The sequence below is a fragment of the Lingula anatina genome, chromosome 1 (assembly GCF_051362555.1).
Source record: "Lingula anatina isolate TDL-2025a chromosome 1, LinAna3.0, whole genome shotgun sequence".
NCBI classification, from domain to species: Eukaryota; Metazoa; Brachiopoda; class Lingulata; order Lingulida; family Lingulidae; genus Lingula; species Lingula anatina.
The window spans coordinates 49,901,297-49,921,114 of record NC_141767.1 but is presented as its reverse complement, the minus strand read 5'-3'; the positions used below and the strand labels follow the sequence as shown (position 1 = coordinate 49,921,114).

Here is a 19,818-nt window from a genome sequence, read left to right as displayed (position 1 = left end):
ATCGTTATCCATGTTCATCTTTTGGTAGACCGGTTGTCTTGTCTCGTGAAGTGCTTCCTACTCTGTATGTTCACGTACTCTTAACAAACACAACATCCGAGACCACTGTAATGATATTTATCCAGTCTCAAAACGCACATTATTTAGGTACACACCCAACAATTATACTGTATAGTGATAATCAGTGACATATTAAAAAGCATCTGAATTTAAAGGGATAGTAACTCTTCGTATGAGATCTATATTTCACAATAAAAACATTGTGAACAACTCATAGAAATATAATATATTCTGTTTTACCACAAAAACGGCAGTTATAGCTATTATTCTGATATCTGAGCTTGTCTTTAGACCACGTGACCTCCATTGATGGCTATACTCTGTTAAAATCTCTTAAGAGATTTTAACAACAAAAAAAAAAACAAACTTTTTAGAAAAAAACCAGGGACTAACTTTGAATGTAAAATGGATTCATTAACCATTGGTAAGTATGGGAAAATTGTTGTTTACTCCAGGAAAATTCATTTTTTGGTCGAAACGAAGAGTTATTATCCCTTTAATGCAAGACTTTGTAATCATTCGTTTACTAAATCTCATCAAGTCCTTTTTATTTCAGCCAACAATAACACGACCCAGACTATGCACAAGTGGTGTAAAGCCAAAAATGAAACACATGAGTGGATGTGCATTGACTACCACAGTGATGCGACCACCTGGAACCTTGCTAAGAAAAATTGTACTGATGGAGGCGGAAATCTAGCCCATATTCCAAATAGATTTACACAGATGGGCATCCAGACACTTTTGGCCTTTCATAACAGCACACGTGTTTGGACCGCTTTTAAGGCATATAACTCAAATGGTAGAGAGCATTTGATTAATAAGTTAGTAAATGGGATAAATGTATACAGACTTATTTAGTTCAGGATAAGTAAGAGCTTACTTGCAAAGCATTGTAAAAATGAAAAATTTTTGTGAAGCATGAAATCTGCGTATATTTATACATTATTATTTTGGTTACTTATAATTAAATACCAACCAATCCATTTTCAGGCCTCCGTTTTAAATGGGCCGGACGTAACTTTCCATTGGGAAATTACACCAATTTCATACACGTAATAAATCGGACGGGATGCGGACTTTTGCGCGCCGATAGTAACTATACCTGGGACATTACAAATTGTAATGAAAATAATCCTTTTCTATGTGAAATGTCTGGTACGATATTTCTTTTTTTCATCACTCGCTTAAAGATAATAGAACTTTCGAAAAGGTGTTGTTGATTTAAAGTTTAGTAATTTTGTGATTAAGAAACGCCTTAATAACAGTCTTATTCCTTAAACTATGAATTTTAGAATAGCGTTTTTGCAAGACATCAACTAGACACAGAGCGACACATTTTTGCGCTTTTTTATTTCGCTAAAGGCTATAAATTTGTCTTGATTTAGATGCACGTCCTATTGATGACGGAAGTCTGGGATTTGAAAACGGCCCCTTCGCCGGGAACGATTATGGAGATTCAGGGATCATGAATGGCTCCTTGGCGGGCAACGGAAGTTCTGGGTTTTATCCTGGGGACTATAACGGAGAATCTGGAATGATGAACGGCACCTTTGCGGGGAATGACAGTTCTGGGTTTTATCCCGGTGGGGACTATAACGGAGAATCTGAAATCATGAATGGAACCTTTGCGGGGAATGACAGTTCTGGGTTTTATCCCGGTGGGGACTATAACGGAGAATCTGGAATCATGAATGGAACCTTTGCGGGGAATGACAGTTCTGGGTTTTATCCCGGTGGGGACTATAACGGAGAATCTGGAATCATGAATGGAACCTTTGCGGGGAACGACAGTTCTGGGTTTTATCCCGGTGGAGACTATAACGGAGAATCTGGAACCATGAATGGAACCTTTGCGGGGAACGACAGTTCTGGGTTTTATCCCGGTGGAGACTATAACGTAGAATCTGGAATCATGAATGGAACCTTTGTGGGGAACGACAGTTCTGGGTTTTATCCCGGTGGAGACTTTAACGGGAGCTCTGGACATGTTGATTCGGGTAATGGTCCTACTGGAATAAATGGAGGCGGTGTGATGTATCTCTTGCCAACTCTCCTGGAAAATGGTAGAGCAGTATGCTATGATGATATTGGTAAATGTTATGGATTGCTTCCCTACAACTTAAGTTACGACCAGGCGTCTGGGTTATGCAGCGTCCATGGGGCCACAATGGCCGTATTGCAGGAATACCAACTTGTTAAGAACATAAGCACACTCATCGCCTACAACGGTGAAACTATGGCTTGGGTAGAAAGTTCAGGTAATTTTGGCTTATAATCTACTAGTATGTTTGATTTCTATAGAGCACTGATTAAAAATACCTCTAAAATTAGCCATATGAGTTATAAAAAACAAGAAGTTATTAATACATTAAGCTTTAAACCAAATCGAGGTTGTGTATAAATGATCTCCATGACCGGACATGGCACTGGGTCAAGCCATTAGAAGACGAATGTAGTAGGTAGTTGTCTATAGTAGGTGGTTGTCTACAGCAGCGTTTCGCGTGTATGAGAAATGAAACGTTAATGAAGTAACAGTGGAATTAAAGACACGCAACGCGCGAAAGATTTTATAGAGTAAGAAAACAATAATTTCAATTCGGCTGGAAATGTTGTTCATTTTACTTTAACCGCCAAGATATATCATACCCAAAACTGGTGAGAAAATAACGATATATGTATCTTTATTATCTTTATCTTTATTTGCATCCGCGGGGCCCCCTTCAATAATCCTGGTTCAGCCGCTTTTATGGTAAGGCAATTGCAATCTTTGTAGTGCTGGGACAAGAAATAGCACGGTTCGGACTTTTTAGTCAGTGGCGGATTTAGAGTAGGTCACGGGTCGCATTGACTTCTTAGATAACCCCATTCCACCTTTTCTCCTTCCAAAATAAAATGGTATACACTCATTTTTACTAGGTCCGTATAACATTTTTATTGTATTAAAAGTAAACGAAGGGAAGACTTGTTTGTCCAAGTGGAACTCAATTAACATCAGACTAGCAACTTAAAATATAAAAATGATTATTACTAGATTTATGTGTTCTAACACAAAAAAACATAAAACGGACAAAATCTCATCTCACATTCTCACACTCTCCAATCGATCCATTTTATTTTTACCAAAGTAGAAAATCTGCAGCTTGTCAGGAAGCTAGTATAATGTCTAATGTCTAAAAAATATCTAGAATGTTTATTTCAAATACCTCAATAAATACCACCATATACTTTTTGGAAATTGAAAAAACTCTTCGTTACGTCTTTTGGCGTGGGTCATAATTTTAGTAGTTTGATAATTTGGTAAAATTTTAACTATTGATAACACTGGTAGATATACATGTAGAGACGTGGTCAGGCGGGGGGGGGGGTCCTGATCCCACCCTTAGATTTATGGTTGCCTCTTGAAATTAGAATTTTGACTAGCTGAATCGTAGCTCTAAACCGTACTAAATATCACCGTTCGCCCTCTAAAATACCAATTTGCCAAGTTGGGGGTGGGAGGGAGGGAGGGTCGGCTTCGCATCCGCGGACCCCCCCCCCCCTTCAAATAATCCTGAATCCGCCCCTGAATAGTACATGTATCTGCAATTCAGTTACTGACATGATTAGCTGGACGATATGGTGACAGGGCTTATTTACATGTTTTGCGCGAAACACGGCAAAACTGCATTCTTTCAGAAAGTTATTTTCAAAACTTTCTTTGCCAGGTAGGTATTGTGCTTGAATAAAATACGCCTGTGATAGCCTGTCATCTTTTGGATGAATTCTATATTTTCTTTGAAATACAATGAATGCAAAAAGATTGTTCCAAACAAATGGACCGAATCGTATTATTATATCGCTGTTTCTTTTGAATTCCAGCCTTAAGTTGGTCTGCGTGGTTTGACAGAGACAATCCATCCGGCAGCGGAGACGTGGAAACTCTGTCTGGTCAAAATGTAAATATTGAACTCCATTGAGAGTTTGTGATAAATACCTTATCAATTTCTTAGAGGATCTCTTAAATTTCTTAGAGGATCATGTAAATTTTAACCTGATTTCTCCCAAAATATTACTAACTGAAGTGAACACATATTTTGTCTTATTCTTCCCCTTAGTTCGGTGTGATAAAAAGCGAGTCTACAAACGTATGTCCAAGGTGCACTTTTGCTTTGAAAAAATTATTACAGGAACTGGGACCCGTCTGCCCCAGTGGTTCCCCTATTTCAGCACAGTGCCGCGTCAAACGCAGTGGCGCCATCTTTACTACAACAAGTGGATCACCACCAAACGTGCTCTCTCACAGATGTACACCAACCGAGGGTCTTGTCTGTAAAAACTCTGATCAATCTGGTTCTGGTTGTAGAGACTACGAGATCCGATATCTGTGTCCCAAGCCATGTAAGCTTACACTTTTAAGAGGCAATTCAGAGTGAGAAGAGCCGAGTGCTACATAGGCCACGACCTAAATAAGGCGGAGCTACATGAGAGAAAGCCCGCTTAAAATCTTATAATGGTCTCTCCGCCTCTCTCACGCCTCCCCGCGCGTGGTCCCTCGACCGGTTGAATTGAGTCGGGATTTTATTACTGGGCCCCTGCAGGGACGACGCGTGGGGAGGCGTGTGAGAGACGGAGAGACCATTACAGGATTAAGCGGTCTTCCTTTTATGTAGGTCCGCCATATTTAAGCCGTGGCCTAGCTAGCACTCGGCTCTTCTCATTCTGAATGACCTCTAAGAGTACTTTTTTTAATTCTAATCAAAACAATTATTGGTTTTATTTTGAAAGAGTGATAATTTCGTGCTTGGTGCAAATTACCCTACGTTTGAGGTCATGTATAGCCTATTCTTTATGTTGTTTACGTACAGGGTGTAAGTTCATCTTTAATCTTTTCAAATTTTAAAGTCTTAAACAAATAAATTTATTCATGTTTTAAAAAGTGTACATGGACCGTATTATTGCAGCTGCCCTAGAGACCGATGGCCCTTCAACGAACGACAGTACTACGTCTCAACTCGCCTGTTACTACGTGGAAACACGTGACGACAACACCACTATATCTGACATTGTGAACTGCACTGCTGAGTTACCACCGCTGTGCGAATTCACGTTGAATATCGGTGGCAACAACGCCGTGCAGCAAAATGAAACTGTCCGTGAGTATTTTTTAGTAAAAGTTATATATGATTAATCAAGTGAATTGTCTTGGAAAAGGTGACCCCTGTAACGAAATTCTGTATGCTTGTCGTATAACTTTGTATTGACATGCTGGTACAAAAAATACATAAGAATACAAGAAATTTTCGCCACTTTAAATTGGGGTCAATTGCTTTCACATTTATAATTGGTTAATTATAAAATACATACTTTTTTTACTAAATGTTATTGCTTTCACAGAGACCACTACTATTCGGCCAATTGACACCAATTTCTGTGTGGACGAGACCAGACGATGTTATTCTATCGGAATCCATCCACTCACATATGACAGAGCAAAAGAAAACTGTAATAACAAATGGGGTGAATTCAGATTGTGGGACCTAAATAGCCCAGCCGTTGAGCGAGCTATAGATGTGGCAGTGGGTTCCCACACGTTGTCGTCTTTATGGGTCTCTGAGGCTACGGCAGAATGTGAGTAATTAGGCCTACACAAAATCTTTAGTGCTGACCTCTGACATCACCTTAAACTAGGAGTTTTTCTGCAACAATTCACACCAATCACGAGACAGGGAAAACACATGATTTTGTAACAGCTGATCACAAAATCAATGAAGCGGAAATTTTAAACATCCGAGTGGTCAGCCCATTCTCTTATGACCAAACAAGTGCATTTGTTTATATGGTTGGTAAAAAAAAAAGTACAAGAAAGTTTTCTGATGCGTTTTCAGTGACTGTCAGTATATAATTCTACATCTCTTCAAAATCTTTGCAGTGCTCGGAGGGAACGATACTTCAATAAACAGCACAGTCGCTGGCTGCCCTTTTATCAATCGCACTGCAGGTTATGCACTTGAATATGCAAATTGTGAGGAACGTCTGCCTTTTGTATGCAGTGATTGGGGTAGGTTGCAGCTCAAAGGCCGTTATGTGCTAAATCATAATAAAAGGATCATTTTGAATTCAATTCATAAGAACTATGTATTTTAGTACATTTAAAAACTAACATCGTATGTTATCATTTTATAAATTTGTAGCAGACATTTTGGATTTAAATAAGGCCGTTGAGTTTTAATCTTTGGTGTGAAGGTTTTATGTGTCCTCTGCCGTTATTATATTGGGGGCTACAATTACATATATTAGTGTGCAACCCTTTTCCAGATATGTACGGTCACCCGTATCCCAGAGACGACTTCTGCATCTTTGATGTCAACCAGTGCTTCAGCAGCAGTCCCTCGGCTCTGCAGTACGACCACGCTCGGCGGGTGTGCTCAGAGTTTGGCTGGGAGATGGGGACCGCGTTTGGAGAGCAGTTCCGTGGAATGTGGAACTCTGCCATGGAACGCAATGGCTGGGACGGAATGTGGACTGGACTGGTGGCATGTAAGTAGAGAACAGGATGATATCAACTTTGTAAGGTACAGTTGTTATTAACTTTTCTTACTTCTTTCTAGGGTCATTGAACACCTGTAAGCATACTATACTGCATGTAAATTGGAATCATTGCCACGAGAGATTACTTAAATAGATTAAAATACCATTGTAGTGACTTCTTTGTTTTATTTTTAAATCCCATGATTTTGTTGCTGTATGGTGTTCTATTATTATTTCAGCTTACGACGAGTTTCACAACCTGAGCTTATACTATGATAATTGGGGCGTAAAGGTGGATGATGATGTTATGACGTTCGTGACCTTCAATGAGGAGGGCTGTGTTGTTCTCAGAAATGGACACTTCAACGTGGAAAGTTGTGAGCAAGATCTAAACTATACCTGTGTATATTGGGGTAAGTTGGTGCAAAAGTAGATTGACAATATCTAAACGTTATCTCCAAAAGCGCCGAAGCAGACGCCGGTAGATATCAATGCCTCTGGTTAAGTCACAAAATATGCCTTCAGTTACCTAGGGAAAGCACTTTGTAAGTTTTTTCCCGAAAACCGGGTTTAAATATTCCTTTAGAATGGTTTTCCCCGTACCTAGAATATTAATGTGTGAATTTGATATATGAAATGTTAATCTTATTATGGTTATAAGTTCTTTTATATATTATAATGCTGGAATTACTTTTTTCCTCTTATTTTTATTAACTTAAATCCAGGCTGGTCTGAAGATAATTATAGTTTACTCTTTTCATGACATTCATGTACATTTTAATATTTCAGTCAATATCAGAGAAGGGCAATTATTGCTGATGTTTTGCTGTCTAATTTTTTTGTTTAGATGTAAAGCCAGTACAATCAGACTTCGGCATTTCTATGGTTTAAAAGTTTGACAAAGCCCTACTATAGAAGCCTGTTTAAAAACAGAAAAACGAGGCTTAAACTATAAAGTCTCCCTTAATCTTTTCCACATTCTAAAAGAAACGTGTCCATTACAGTTGACGGTGGAGAGCAGATGACCTTCACGACATGCCATAATGGATTGTGTTACGACACCTACAAACAGCAGCTGCCGTATGAGGACGCTGTGAACACGTGTTTGTACAATTACGCCTCTCTGTTGTCATTGAGCAAGACAGAACAAAAGTGGCTAAGGACATACTTCAGAAACTTCTACGGAAATATGACACTGTGGGCGGGATGGAAATCGAGTGAGAAACATTTTCCGTGTTTCGTCGTACTGCAAATCTCTTACAATAGATGTAGATCTTTGTAGTTTGTGTATTTGAAATAAGCAGTGTACGTGTTTTGGCCTGCTTAACGATAACTCAAAACAATGTCACAATGTAGGTAGTAAGCGTGTAGTAAAATTAACCCTAATCTGGTGCAGCATCATGGGCAATTGCTGTTAAGATTCACAGCTTAACTGAAAAATGTTATTAAAGCATAATTTTGTATGTTGATAATTTTTCAAATTTCTTTCAGTTGTCTCAGTGAATGGTACCTATGACATCGTTCCATCAGATACATCGAGTAATGTCAATGTGTTTATTTACGGTGTGGATGTCTCTGCCCTTGATAGAGTCGGTTGCTTTGTAGTCGCAGAAAGCAATGGGTACAATGCTAGCCTGGAGAATTGTAACTCCTCCCAATATTTTACATGCATTCGAGAAGAAGGTAAGTAACAGGCGTATGGATTTTTAGTCATGGTCGTAAAGTAGCTAGGTTGAGACAGACGAGACACTGGTGTCGCCAATAGTTTCCCCAGATTTGTGCCAGTGATATTGAAGGAGTAATTTGCTTTATCCCTATACAACCTCAAGCCATGGGTTTGATTTTTGTTTTATTGTTTGTTTACCATGATCATGATCAAAGTAGCAGCTTGGACTGTTCTTTTCTTGAATTTAAGGTCCGTTTTTGGAAGCTTTAAATATATGAAAAAATTGACATATTATTCTCGAAAATTTTTATCATATCACAGAATTAGTTCTGGCAGTGTTAAGAACTGCCATCAATATTTCAAATAAAATGATATCTTATATATTTAAATAACTCATCTAGTACCCATTGGAGTGGATTGCAGCCCAAATGTGGATGGCAGCGAGTACCGGGGTCCAATCAACCACACCAGAGAAGGACTTCCATGTCAGCGGTGGGATGAACAGACGCCAAACTCGCACCAGTTTGTAGATCCTGATATGTTCCCAGATACCACCCTATGGCAGACACAGAACTTCTGCCGTAATCCAAACAACGCTCCCGAAGGACCCTGGTGTTACACTATTAATGGGACAGGATGGGGCTTTTGTGACATCCCTTCATGTAAAGGTCAGTTGACAAGAATGTGTTTGTCATACTTTATCTTACCTGCTGATATGTTTGCATTAGATAATAACAAACTGTAATTTTGCAAGACGAAGACTGTAGACCTGCCACTGACTTGCAGACGTACATTTTATTGACAAGTAGATTATTAAAGATTGTTTTTTTTTTAACGAAAATGCTCCTAGATTTTAAGTTACATTCCAGTAAACATCCCAGGATGATTCCAGTAAAGCTGGTTTATCAGAGCCATTTTTTCATGTAAACAATTGGAAGATTGTATCCCGTCATATTAATCAATATAAATTATATATTCAACGTATAGGAGGAAAAACTGGTGCTGGAGCAAGCTTAACCATACGCCCATCGTTAGACAGGGAAACAGCAAACTTCACGGCACCCACCGGCCCAGGCTACTCGGGAGATTTGGCTCTTGTGGGATACTTCAAAATTGAGAGAAGCAATGCATCTTTTCAGTCTGCCTCCGCGATATACGCTCATAACTTCAAAATTGTAAATTCCTTGGTTGAAATGTGGAGTGGTGGACTTATATTCCTTCGGCAAGCAGTTCTGCACCACAACAGCTACATTGAGTTGCCTACTGTTATTAATCTTATAGCCACGGAGGACATCGTCTTGGACTCGGGATCATTGTACAATGTAACACTAAACATCGTATCATCTGGGCAGGTTACGTTTCAGTCAAACTCTATTTCACACTCCGTCATTAACATTGAAACCAACAGCTCGGTGATATTTTCAACGACTTTTTTAGGAATGTCCAACATAACTTTGGTTTTGCCAGACAATTTCACTGCGGAGGATGCCACGATTGAAGAAAATAGCTTTATGTTACATTGTTTTATCACATACGTCATCAATGGGAACGTGACTACAGTTGTAAACAACCCGTCCACTACCACTTCCACCACCACCACCACCTCCACCACTACTACTACCACCCCCATACCACCTACTACCACAGAAGAAGAAAAAGGTATTTTTCAAACCGTCTTTCAGTAACACCAATAACGATCTGTGTTCAATCTACAAGCAATGCTTCTCTTGCCTATGTAGTGTATATGTATCCATGTGTTGATTTTAAAATGAACTGTTTTCCTTGATTTATTTAGCACAATACTAATGAGGCGTTGACGATGTAGGGAAACTGATTTTTTTATCTGTTGCAGAAATCACATCTGAAAAAGCAGAAACCACATCTGAGAAAACAGAGACGACGACAGAAAAACTTTCTGGGGGTACGTTCCTACTATTGATTTTACCTGTTTGCTTGAAATACCTACACACAAGAAATGTTATTTAAAAAATCAAGTAAGGAGGGTAGAAAATTGAAAACAACCTCGAGATTTGTCCCATTTCATTTAATTTCAGAAACGACCACAGAAGCAGAAGATACAAATAATTTAGGAACCACTGATCTCCCAGGTAAGTAAGTGACATGAGCACAGCCTGTATAATATAGCAGTAGTTGAACGGCCATATCCTAGGTATAGATCATGCAATAACCAGCAAAAGATAACCTCAATTTTCGGTTAGAAACGTACAATATTGAAATGGAACAATTATACCACACTGAACAATATTGCCGAGGTTGATATATCATATACTCATTCCTAGGAAACTTATGAAAATTTTTAGAAACCACCAACCTATAGTAACGCTTGCTTCAACACAGTTGAAACATTGCCGTCCCCAACCTAATTAAGTCACTGCTTCCACCAGCGGGATTCGAGACTCGACTTCGAAGATACAGCGCTATAACGCATGGAAATAATAAAATTTGATTATCTATTTTAGAGACTACGACTATGGTGTCTATAAGCGATGGACTTGATAGTTTGAATGACATAGCGTCTGGAAATCTGACCACAGACGAAGCCGTGGCCGTCATGAACAATCTTGTAACCACGTTGAACTTCATGAGTTCGGTAAGTTTAGCTGTGCTTGATCAGTGTATTTCATCCCGTTTTGCACAGATAGAAAAATATCAGTTGACCAGTTAACACAGCGCTTTATGCATTCAGATGTGCCTATATAACTACTTATTTTTGTTACTTAAGACAAAGAACATTCCGTATGAAGAAAGAGTCAGTGTAACACGACTCCTTTTATATTTGCCGAAATTGAAAACAAAGTGAAACATTGTCTTTCATCAATATTCATTTGTGTTGTTAATTTTAAAATCCTAAAATGCACATCGTTAGTAATGAAATTGATGCATAACTGACCTACTTAAACTTTCCTATTCTGCAAATTTTTATTGTAGAATAAGAACGCGACAGGCGCCAATACAACAAAGGCCGAAGCCAGGGCCGCTAATATTCAGGTGAGTAATAGTCGATTAAACGTTTTCTAATTATAATTATCTTATTACATGTCATAACTATTGTTGAATAGAAGAATAAGTGATCCCCACATTCTTGATGATATTCCCCTATTTTTTTTTTACCTCCTCCGAGGAAGTTGTTTTCAGCTGTGTCTGTTCGTTCGTCACCAGCCTAACTTAAAAAATTATATGTATGTATGGACTTTGGTGAAGTTTTCAGGATAGGTCAGCAATGGGCTACTTAAAAGTTATTAGATTTTTAACATTTATCTTTTTATTATTATAATTATTTTATCTTTATATGATTTCATTTTTGGTTTCAATAAAGGCGCGGAAGCAAGTGGTGAACGCCGTTCTCTCCATTACTTCAGCCAACTTCTCCGGATCTATTGGTGATATTCAAAACCTTGCTGGAGTACTAAGCGATGTTACTCAAACCCCCGGAGAATTGGATAATGACGCAATGGTAAGGACTTTGCCTTTCTATATATCATTTATTTCCTAACTATGTCCATTATAGTCCATATGTCGTTAATTGTTAACCAAGAAAACATGAAGGCTGCTACATGTTACCCGGTAGCTTTCACCAAAGCGATGGATAGATTTGCTTAGTAGTATATAGTTTATGTCAAAAATGATATGTCTTGTAATGTTGTAGAGTACTGTGTCAAAAAGGCAGTAAAATGGTGACAGACGGAATACTTCACGCTATTGTAGGAGAAATATAATAGGCAGACAATCCGACTGGGGATAAATCGTTAAAACTGTTATTTTCCTTTAAGGTCAATACGATGGCCGCGTCCGATATGTTAGTGGACCAGCTGACCAGTAGCTCGGCCGCCAGCGTGGAAGAATTGGTCAGCGTCTCGGGAAGTAAGTCACTATTCAATTTTTTTTTTTCAAAATGTATTTGATATCCTTGATACTCTATGTACAACATGCCTTCAAAAAGTTAAGCACATAAGATGTATAGAAGAAACATGCGTATATATTTCCTATATTTAGATAAGGGAAGGATAACGAAAACTTACTACGATTAAACTGGTCTCTGTTTAACAATTATCTATTCCAGACATAGCGGCGGCAGTGGGAAATATCATTGCTGCTGCAGCGCCTGCAACAAGTGCCGTTACCGCACCAACCAAACAGGCGGCTAACCAAATGACAGAGGCAGAAAAACAACTGGTAAGCTAATCGTTAAAGCTACTTTGATGACTCATGTTGGTAAAACTTTTCAAAGGGCTATTCGTAAAAATTCTCATTTGCAGGTGAAATGAGAAGGACTTTTTTTTTTTGCAACGATGTTTTGGTTGAAATACAGAACAATTGCTGTAGCACTTATTTATGTCTGAATAGAATGTATTAGAAGCGGCATCGGACGCTTATTTTTACAGGCCAAGGACGTCGCCAAAAAGACAGAGGCACTGTTCAGTAAAGTGGCAACTAACCTCTTCACCAAGATGAACGAGACTGCCACCCCTGTGGAGATTTCCTCGCCGACAGTCACTATGGCCGTGCAAAAGTTCACTCCCAAGGCGGAGACCTCTGCTATTAAGACGCGGGATGTATCATTGAAATTGCCTCCTATTACTTCGGCTGGTGGACAGAGCGTAAATATGAAGGTTAGTCTGTTTGTTTAGGACTTCTTCTGAATTGTGTCTGAATAAACGGAATGATTTTTAATTGGTTTAAAAACTGTCAGTTAAGGAGGCGAATCAGCAATTTTATAAAACGTATCTAAAATTAAAGATGTAAACAACATGGGAAAAATGTCAGTTCTTTTAGTCCTAATCATATTATTTATATGCTTTGTGCAGGTCCTTACCTTCAAACGGAACCCCTACACATTTGGCAACGGTTCAGAACACGTGAACTCTCCAGTCACCGCCATTGACATGTCCCTGGCAGACGGCTCCTCCCTCTCTTTGGACTCTGACATGGAAGCAGAGCTCGACACCTCAAATGTCGGTGCCGCCATTCAGGCTGATGATATTGACACGAGTAACGTCACGGCTGAGACAGTCGCCTACCATGTCTACGACATTACTTCTACTCACGCAGCCCTCAAAATTGATATTGGAAAACCCAGTCCAACTGCTTTGTATAAATACCTTGGGAAGATGGACGCCTATCCGACAGATTCTGATAATGATTTTTATTTTGAAGTGAGGGACAACATCACAGTATCTCGGAAAACTTGGAACGTGAATGAATTTTTCAGAAACAATGTATTTTCCATCTTCATTCCTGCTAGAGAGCTAACTACTACGGGAAAATTCTACGTTCTTATTACGAAAATTGAAGGTAAGTTTTTGTGGAAGTAAAGCACTTATCGATAAGGTAAATTTTCACTTTAATTGTGTTATCTTTAATACTCATTTCACAAAATTACTTTTAAAATATTCTTCTGTAGGGTTTATATTTTTTACAATATTGATTTACCTTATCATGGCTTTCATTTATAAATATTTTATAATAATAATAATATAACCGTCATGGATCACCACCGAAATGTAATAATTTTTAACTTAGTCCATTTCTGATCTATCTTTTGAAATCGCTCTCCAAATCTGCCTCAGCACTGACTTTGATAAATTAAATGTCTTTCCTAGATACAACGTCAGGCGGCTCAACCTCAAGTAGGAGGCTTCTTGCTGTGGGCAGTAACGACAGTTATTCTCTGGAGTCTGTCTCCATGGAAGCACGAGTCTGGGATGACGCCACCAGTTCTTGGAAGACATCGTCTAATTTAGAGGTAAAGTAAAGTTGAGTTGTCACCTGAACCTTTACAAAAATACTTGATTTTCCTGATGTAAATATAAACTGATGGCATAGCTTAAACAGACCCCTTTAATACTTCTGGTAAAGGCAAGTTTAACAATGATATAATAATGTGCATCAGTTAAGATTCTCTTCTACGATTAGAATAATTTCAACATACGGGGTTAATAATGTTAAGATACTACTTTCACATTCTAGGTTGATCCAAATTCCTCTAAAGACAAGGTTGTTTTTAAGAGCAATTTCTTCGGATCATTCTGTGCGGGCCTGTTTATCCCTCCAAACAAAATTGACTTTAATAGGGTGTTTGCCAACTTTGACACCCTGTTGGCGGACAACCCTATTGTTCTTATCATCCTGTGCAGCATCGTCTGCCTCTACTTGCTGTTGGTCATATGGGCCAGGAGAGCAGACCTTCATGACAGACAGTCGGTAAGTCCACTAGTAGACACATGTGAATACAATGAAAATGCTAAAAATAGATAAATTAAAATGATCAGGAAAATTAACTGAAAGAATTTTGCTTACCTTTTTAAAATTTTGCCTCTCTATTCAACTTTCGTTATTTAACGTTACGACAACGTAACTACACTCGCAGCAACGAGGTTTTAATGAATTAAGCTAGTGTATTTATTGGGAATACGCGAGGTAATTTGTTTGATGGTGTTGTCTTGATTATGTTTAATACAGGATGACACGTACCGATATGGTACAGCTTTGATTCTACATGTACATATATAGTTTAAAAATAATCTAAATTAACCGATAAAATGTCATTTTTAGTGGGATTACTATCCACTCATTGATAACAGGTCCTCAGACACGTTTTGCTATCGTGTGAGCGTCTTCACTGGAATGAGAAGGCACGCTGGCACCACTGCCAATGTCTTCGTGGTTTTTTATGGCTCTCGAGGTAAAACTAAACCCAGAGTGGTCATGGACGGATGCAGGAAGGTAAACAACTGAATTTTCTGTGAAATTAATGCTGCATTTACTTATAAAGTTTTACCAATAATGTAAGCTCTATAGGATGATATAAAATGTTTTTAAAAGTGCGATAAATAGATATCACATTACGGCGCGCATACTTGTGTATGTAATGACGGAGGTTTGGCTCAGATATTTAACATAGTTAAAAGTGATAAACGTTTGCACCAATTCTTCACTTCAGAACTTCGATAGAGGCAGCATATCTAACTTTTTGCTGAAGACCGACAAAGACCTTGGTCGACTGAAGCATATTCAGATATGGCATGATAACTCTGGCAAGAATCCGGCGTGGTACTTGTCCAAAGTGATCATTTTTGACGTCTTAAAGAAAAAGAGGTGAGAGATGAGATCACATAAAAAGTTCTGTGTTTGTGGGAATTTATAGTCTGGGAGTTAATGTTATAAAAATCTATTGTTGTTGTGCTACCTCAATTTTTGGCACATAACCGTATTTTTCTATAATCATAGATTTTATGTTAATTTTTTTTTTCATTTTCTTGGCACAGATATTTCTTTGCGTGCGCTAACTGGATCGCAGAAGACCGAGGGGAATGTAGAACAGACCGCCTTCTTAAAGGTCTACAAGAAAGCGACATGAAAGATTTCAAATCACTGTTTAATGACCACACGCGTAAAAACGCTTTCGACGACCATATCTGGCTGTCAGTTTTTAAGCGTCCAACACGCAGTCGCTTTAGCCGCGTCCAGAGATTGTCCTGCTGTTTAGCTGTGCTGTTCCTGTTTATGATCACTAACGCAATGTGGTTTAAAACGGACGAGAACAACCCCAGCGCCAGTAACTCCGGAATCGATTTGGGATTCATCAAGATAACGTACCAGCAGGTGTTTGTTGGTTTCATGGGAGCATGCATAGTAGTCCCTCCCACAGTGATAGTAATGGAGATTTTCCGCCGAGCTAAACCGCGCCAAAGAAAAGGGGTGATAATGGAAAAGATACTTCAAGAACATCTTCCGAGCAACAAAGTAGACATTATCTCCCAAAAATCACAAGTAGAAATTGAGGTCGCTGAAGACGTCGAAGATGATGAAAATGTCAAGAAGAAAAAGAAACGAAAAATCGAGCTCCCATGGTGGTCCATTGTTTTTGGCTACATTTTGTTATTCATTATGACATTTACTGGTGGATTCTTCACACTTTTGTACAGTCTTGACTGGGGAAGGGAGAAATCGTTGGAATGGCTGGCAACAATGCTGTTTGCCTTCTTGGAATCTGTCTTTGTGGTTCAGCCAATCAAGGTATGTTGTAGTGAACATTTTGATACATGAAAATGATACTCAGTATGCATTTTGTATTCAAATTAACCGTGTTGTTTTCCCGCGCAAATGTGGATCAACGTCGTATAAGGTACGATTTGGTTTATTCCAGTTGCTCCTCCTGGCCTTTGTCTTCTCCTGCATCTTGAGAATACCAAACATGGATGGCGAGGAGTCGGAAGATGACCTAGATTCTCTTGTTGCACCACCAGAAAAAATTCCACAGGACGGTAGGTTTAAGTGTTTGACAAAACTTCTGTTAACATCGGGGAAACTTGTATCATCACATGATGTAATGTATTTGTAGGATTAGTACCGTATAGGGATGTAAGCTTTTTGTCTTTGAATGGAATAATATATCATTTTAGAACATATATTAAAACTTTGCAAAAAATAATGTTGTTTCTTATTTACAGTACGTTTTCCCGATGGTCTTGTTATACCTAATTCTGAGCCCGACTTCGAGGAAGAAGACGAGGATGTGGAGAGACGAAAGCTAGAAAACGAACGAGACAAACAGCTGTCGGCCAAGGTACGGGAGACCGTGATATACATACTGAACCTGGCACTCCTCATTTGGATTTGTTCTGCCAACAGAGACTCCAACTTCTTCTTGCAGAACTCCGCTCTGAAGGGACAGATTTCCGTCAGTGGAAAATATGTAAGCTACATTTCAATTTATTAATCATTTTAAATGTATTCTATAGCTTCATGTACATATATGTTAAGCTTATCTGCGTTATCTAAAGTGCAATAACAATATTTTTGTCTACCACTTAGACTGTCTCAATGGAAAGTGTATACGACTACATTAAAGTGGTGGTTCTGCCTGCTGCTTTTCCATCGGCGGACTACAATGGCAATGCCCTTGCCTCCTACGATCAGCAGTTTATTAGTGATATGGACGGCTTGAGGATGGGGCCCGTACGTCTGCGCCAAGCTAGAGTCAGACAAGGTACTTCAAGTAAAATCATATGTGTTGCTTGATAAAGACGTGGAACGAAGCTCATTGCACGATAATTAATGAGAAATTAAAAGAACAATTTGAAACGATTGACAACAGGTTTCTAAGTGTGAATACATGCGGATTGCAATCTTTTGTTTTTAATTTTAGACGCTGGAACATTGCCACGGCTCATGAAGGGCTTATTCGATTCTGCCGAGGTATCATACAATGATAATGATGAGGAAAGCCGAAATTTCAATCCAGGTTTGCAAACTCTTTCTTTTTCTTTCGTTTTTATTTTCTTCTTTATTTTTCACCACTAGATAGTCTGAACAATACCCCAAGCTATTTCACTTAATTGGTGTAGCTTTTTTCTTCGCCAAATTTTGAAAATAATTTAGTAGTCGTGTCTAGTATGCATTTGATCTATATTAGATGCAATTAATTATACACTTATTTCTTTAATTTAACAAAAAATCTATTTCATTGGTTTTCTCTCCTTTTAGCTTGGGAGCTCCCCTCTCTGGTATCTCCATATGACAACACCACCCCTGCGTTCACATACCACGGCGCAGTGATGCACGAACATTCTCACAGCGGCCATTTTCAGACGTACAAACCAGGGGGATATGTGGTGGAATTCCACGCGGGCACAAGCGCCAGCACCATGGTGGATGTACTGAAGTCCCAGAACTGGATAGATCGGTACACCAGAGCAGTGTTTGTGGAATATACCATCAATAATGCAAATACCAACGTCTTCAGCCAGATTAAGATCATCTTCGAGTTCCCAGCGACAGGTGGTATCTATGCGACAACCGCTGAAATCAGTTTCAGACCGTACCCCTATGTTGACGCCATGGACTTTGTCCTGCTCCTGGTACAGTTAGTGTGGGCAGCATTACTGATATACTTGACGGTCGTGCAAGTACGGCAGATGGTGCGACAGAAGTGTACCTACTTTCAGAGTTTGTGGAACGTCGCAGACTTGGCTATGGTCCTTTTAGGCTACATCGGCATGGTGCTGTATGGAGTACGGATTGCTTACATCATTCAGGCAGTGGAAGACGTTAAGAATAACCCAGGTAGGATAATGACTTAAGAATGAATATCTCCATCTCAAGTAGCGAATGAATTTGATGAAAAAATGCTGAAATATGCACATTATCAAGGCACTGATTATCTCTAAATTCTACAGTTGAAAAAAAAATGATATATTGGACTACTTTATATATACTGTATATATTCATCTTCTCAATTTAGGTGCATTTGTAAGTTTTGACGACGTTGCACTGGTTGACGACGGGTTTGCCATTACTATGGGCGTGCTTCTGTTCATAGCGTGGATGCAGATGTTTCGTCCTCTCTCCTTCAACTGGCATCTGGCCATGCTTAGAAGTTCCCTCGGCAGTCTGAAAAACACACTCTCGGTCTACGGCCTGTTCTTTGTCATCATTGTAGGCGCTTATTGTATGGCGTTCTACATTGTGTGTGGTAGATCATTTGAATCATTCCGGGACTTCCTGTACAGTTTCTATTCACTCTTTGGAGTGATGCTCGGTCTAATGGTCTACGAGGATGTCATCGAAGAAAATACCATATTCCTGCAGCTGGCCTTTTTATCGTATAATCTGCTGTCAAATTTCATTATGCTGAACTGCTTTATAAGCGTTGTGTGTGACACTTTGGATGCGGTGAAAAACAGTAAGTCAATTGATGGTTTTGACTATGAGATGAATGATCACCTGGTGAATCGAGTGATGTCAATATGGAAGTCGATTGCAGGGATAAACAAGGATAAAAAGGACAAAGATGACAAGAAAATTCCAGCTACTCAAGGTATATATACGTCTTTATTTTATGAAAAAGAGATAAGTTTATGTTTCACGATTCAAAGTAAATGGATTTTTAAAACAACATTTAGATTGTTTCCTTATTTTCGAGTTCACCTTTGAAAAATTAATTGCTGACTGAAATATTGTGAAAAACAGTTTGAAGAGAATTTTCGTCGTGATGCTTTCGGTTTACTAGTAGTACAATATATTTTCATTTACTAGATTCGGACAGCGGCATTGACATAGCAACACCACAACTTAAGCCTGGAACGTCTAAAATTACAATGCAGGAAATTGAAATGAGCTGCAGCAGCATCAGTTCTGAAGCATCTCAAAAAGAAGAGGACCCGGAAGTGAAAATACAACGAGAGAATAACTTTAAACAGTTCGAGTTGAGAATGAAGAAAGCTACGCTGCTTTCACAACTGGTAAGTATAGTGACGAAATATCCTATATATTGGGTTGATAGCAATGCGCCCAACAGAAGAGCAGTAGTATCTTAGGCCACATTTTTGTGTTAAAGCGCAACTTATTGAATCAAAACTTTTTTGTTCCAGAGGTATATTTTAATTTTATTTACTGAGTATTCGTTGAATTTGATTGAAAATATATTTAGAATATATTAAATTTGGTGTTTTTTTTAATTTTTTTATTAAGTGTCCCTTCAATCGATACAAAGTGGGTTTATATTCAAGTGTTCAGTGTCTGATTTAAATTGCTGTAGAGTAATCAAAATGGTGGTATCT

The 19,818-nt window shown here is 38.7% G+C and overlaps 1 protein-coding gene across 4 annotated transcripts in view; it reads left to right on the top strand.

The window, feature by feature from the left end:
- The window catches only part of LOC106163964 (uncharacterized), a 28,788-nt gene that overhangs the window by 7,685 nt on the left and 1,285 nt on the right, over positions 1-19,818 (top strand). For all 4 annotated transcript variants that reach the window (XM_087002660.1, XM_087002653.1, XM_087002664.1 and 1 more), the window contains 35 exons: positions 617-862; positions 1,054-1,218; positions 1,449-2,321; positions 3,922-3,998; positions 4,230-4,440; positions 5,004-5,195; positions 5,437-5,670; positions 5,972-6,100; positions 6,358-6,579; positions 6,810-6,983; positions 7,575-7,787; positions 8,062-8,253; positions 8,638-8,904; positions 9,224-9,895; positions 10,089-10,157; positions 10,291-10,344; positions 10,717-10,847; positions 11,186-11,245; positions 11,574-11,711; positions 12,028-12,118; positions 12,318-12,430; positions 12,640-12,867; positions 13,063-13,549; positions 13,858-14,000; positions 14,225-14,458; positions 14,810-14,980; positions 15,198-15,352; positions 15,523-16,273; positions 16,404-16,521; positions 16,708-16,952; positions 17,072-17,246; positions 17,406-17,501; positions 17,744-18,322; positions 18,501-19,076; positions 19,295-19,500. In XM_087002660.1, coding sequence (XP_086858786.1) covers positions 617-862; positions 1,054-1,218; positions 1,449-2,321; positions 3,922-3,998; positions 4,230-4,440; positions 5,004-5,195; positions 5,437-5,670; positions 5,972-6,100; positions 6,358-6,579; positions 6,810-6,983; positions 7,575-7,787; positions 8,062-8,253; positions 8,638-8,904; positions 9,224-9,895; positions 10,089-10,157; positions 10,291-10,344; positions 10,717-10,847; positions 11,186-11,245; positions 11,574-11,711; positions 12,028-12,118; positions 12,318-12,430; positions 12,640-12,867; positions 13,063-13,549; positions 13,858-14,000; positions 14,225-14,458; positions 14,810-14,980; positions 15,198-15,352; positions 15,523-16,273; positions 16,404-16,521; positions 16,708-16,952; positions 17,072-17,246; positions 17,406-17,501; positions 17,744-18,322; positions 18,501-19,076; positions 19,295-19,500 — 8,687 coding nt within the window. The remainder of the gene's footprint in view (positions 1-616; positions 863-1,053; positions 1,219-1,448; positions 2,322-3,921; positions 3,999-4,229; positions 4,441-5,003; positions 5,196-5,436; positions 5,671-5,971; positions 6,101-6,357; positions 6,580-6,809; positions 6,984-7,574; positions 7,788-8,061; positions 8,254-8,637; positions 8,905-9,223; positions 9,896-10,088; positions 10,158-10,290; positions 10,345-10,716; positions 10,848-11,185; positions 11,246-11,573; positions 11,712-12,027; positions 12,119-12,317; positions 12,431-12,639; positions 12,868-13,062; positions 13,550-13,857; positions 14,001-14,224; positions 14,459-14,809; positions 14,981-15,197; positions 15,353-15,522; positions 16,274-16,403; positions 16,522-16,707; positions 16,953-17,071; positions 17,247-17,405; positions 17,502-17,743; positions 18,323-18,500; positions 19,077-19,294; positions 19,501-19,818) is intronic.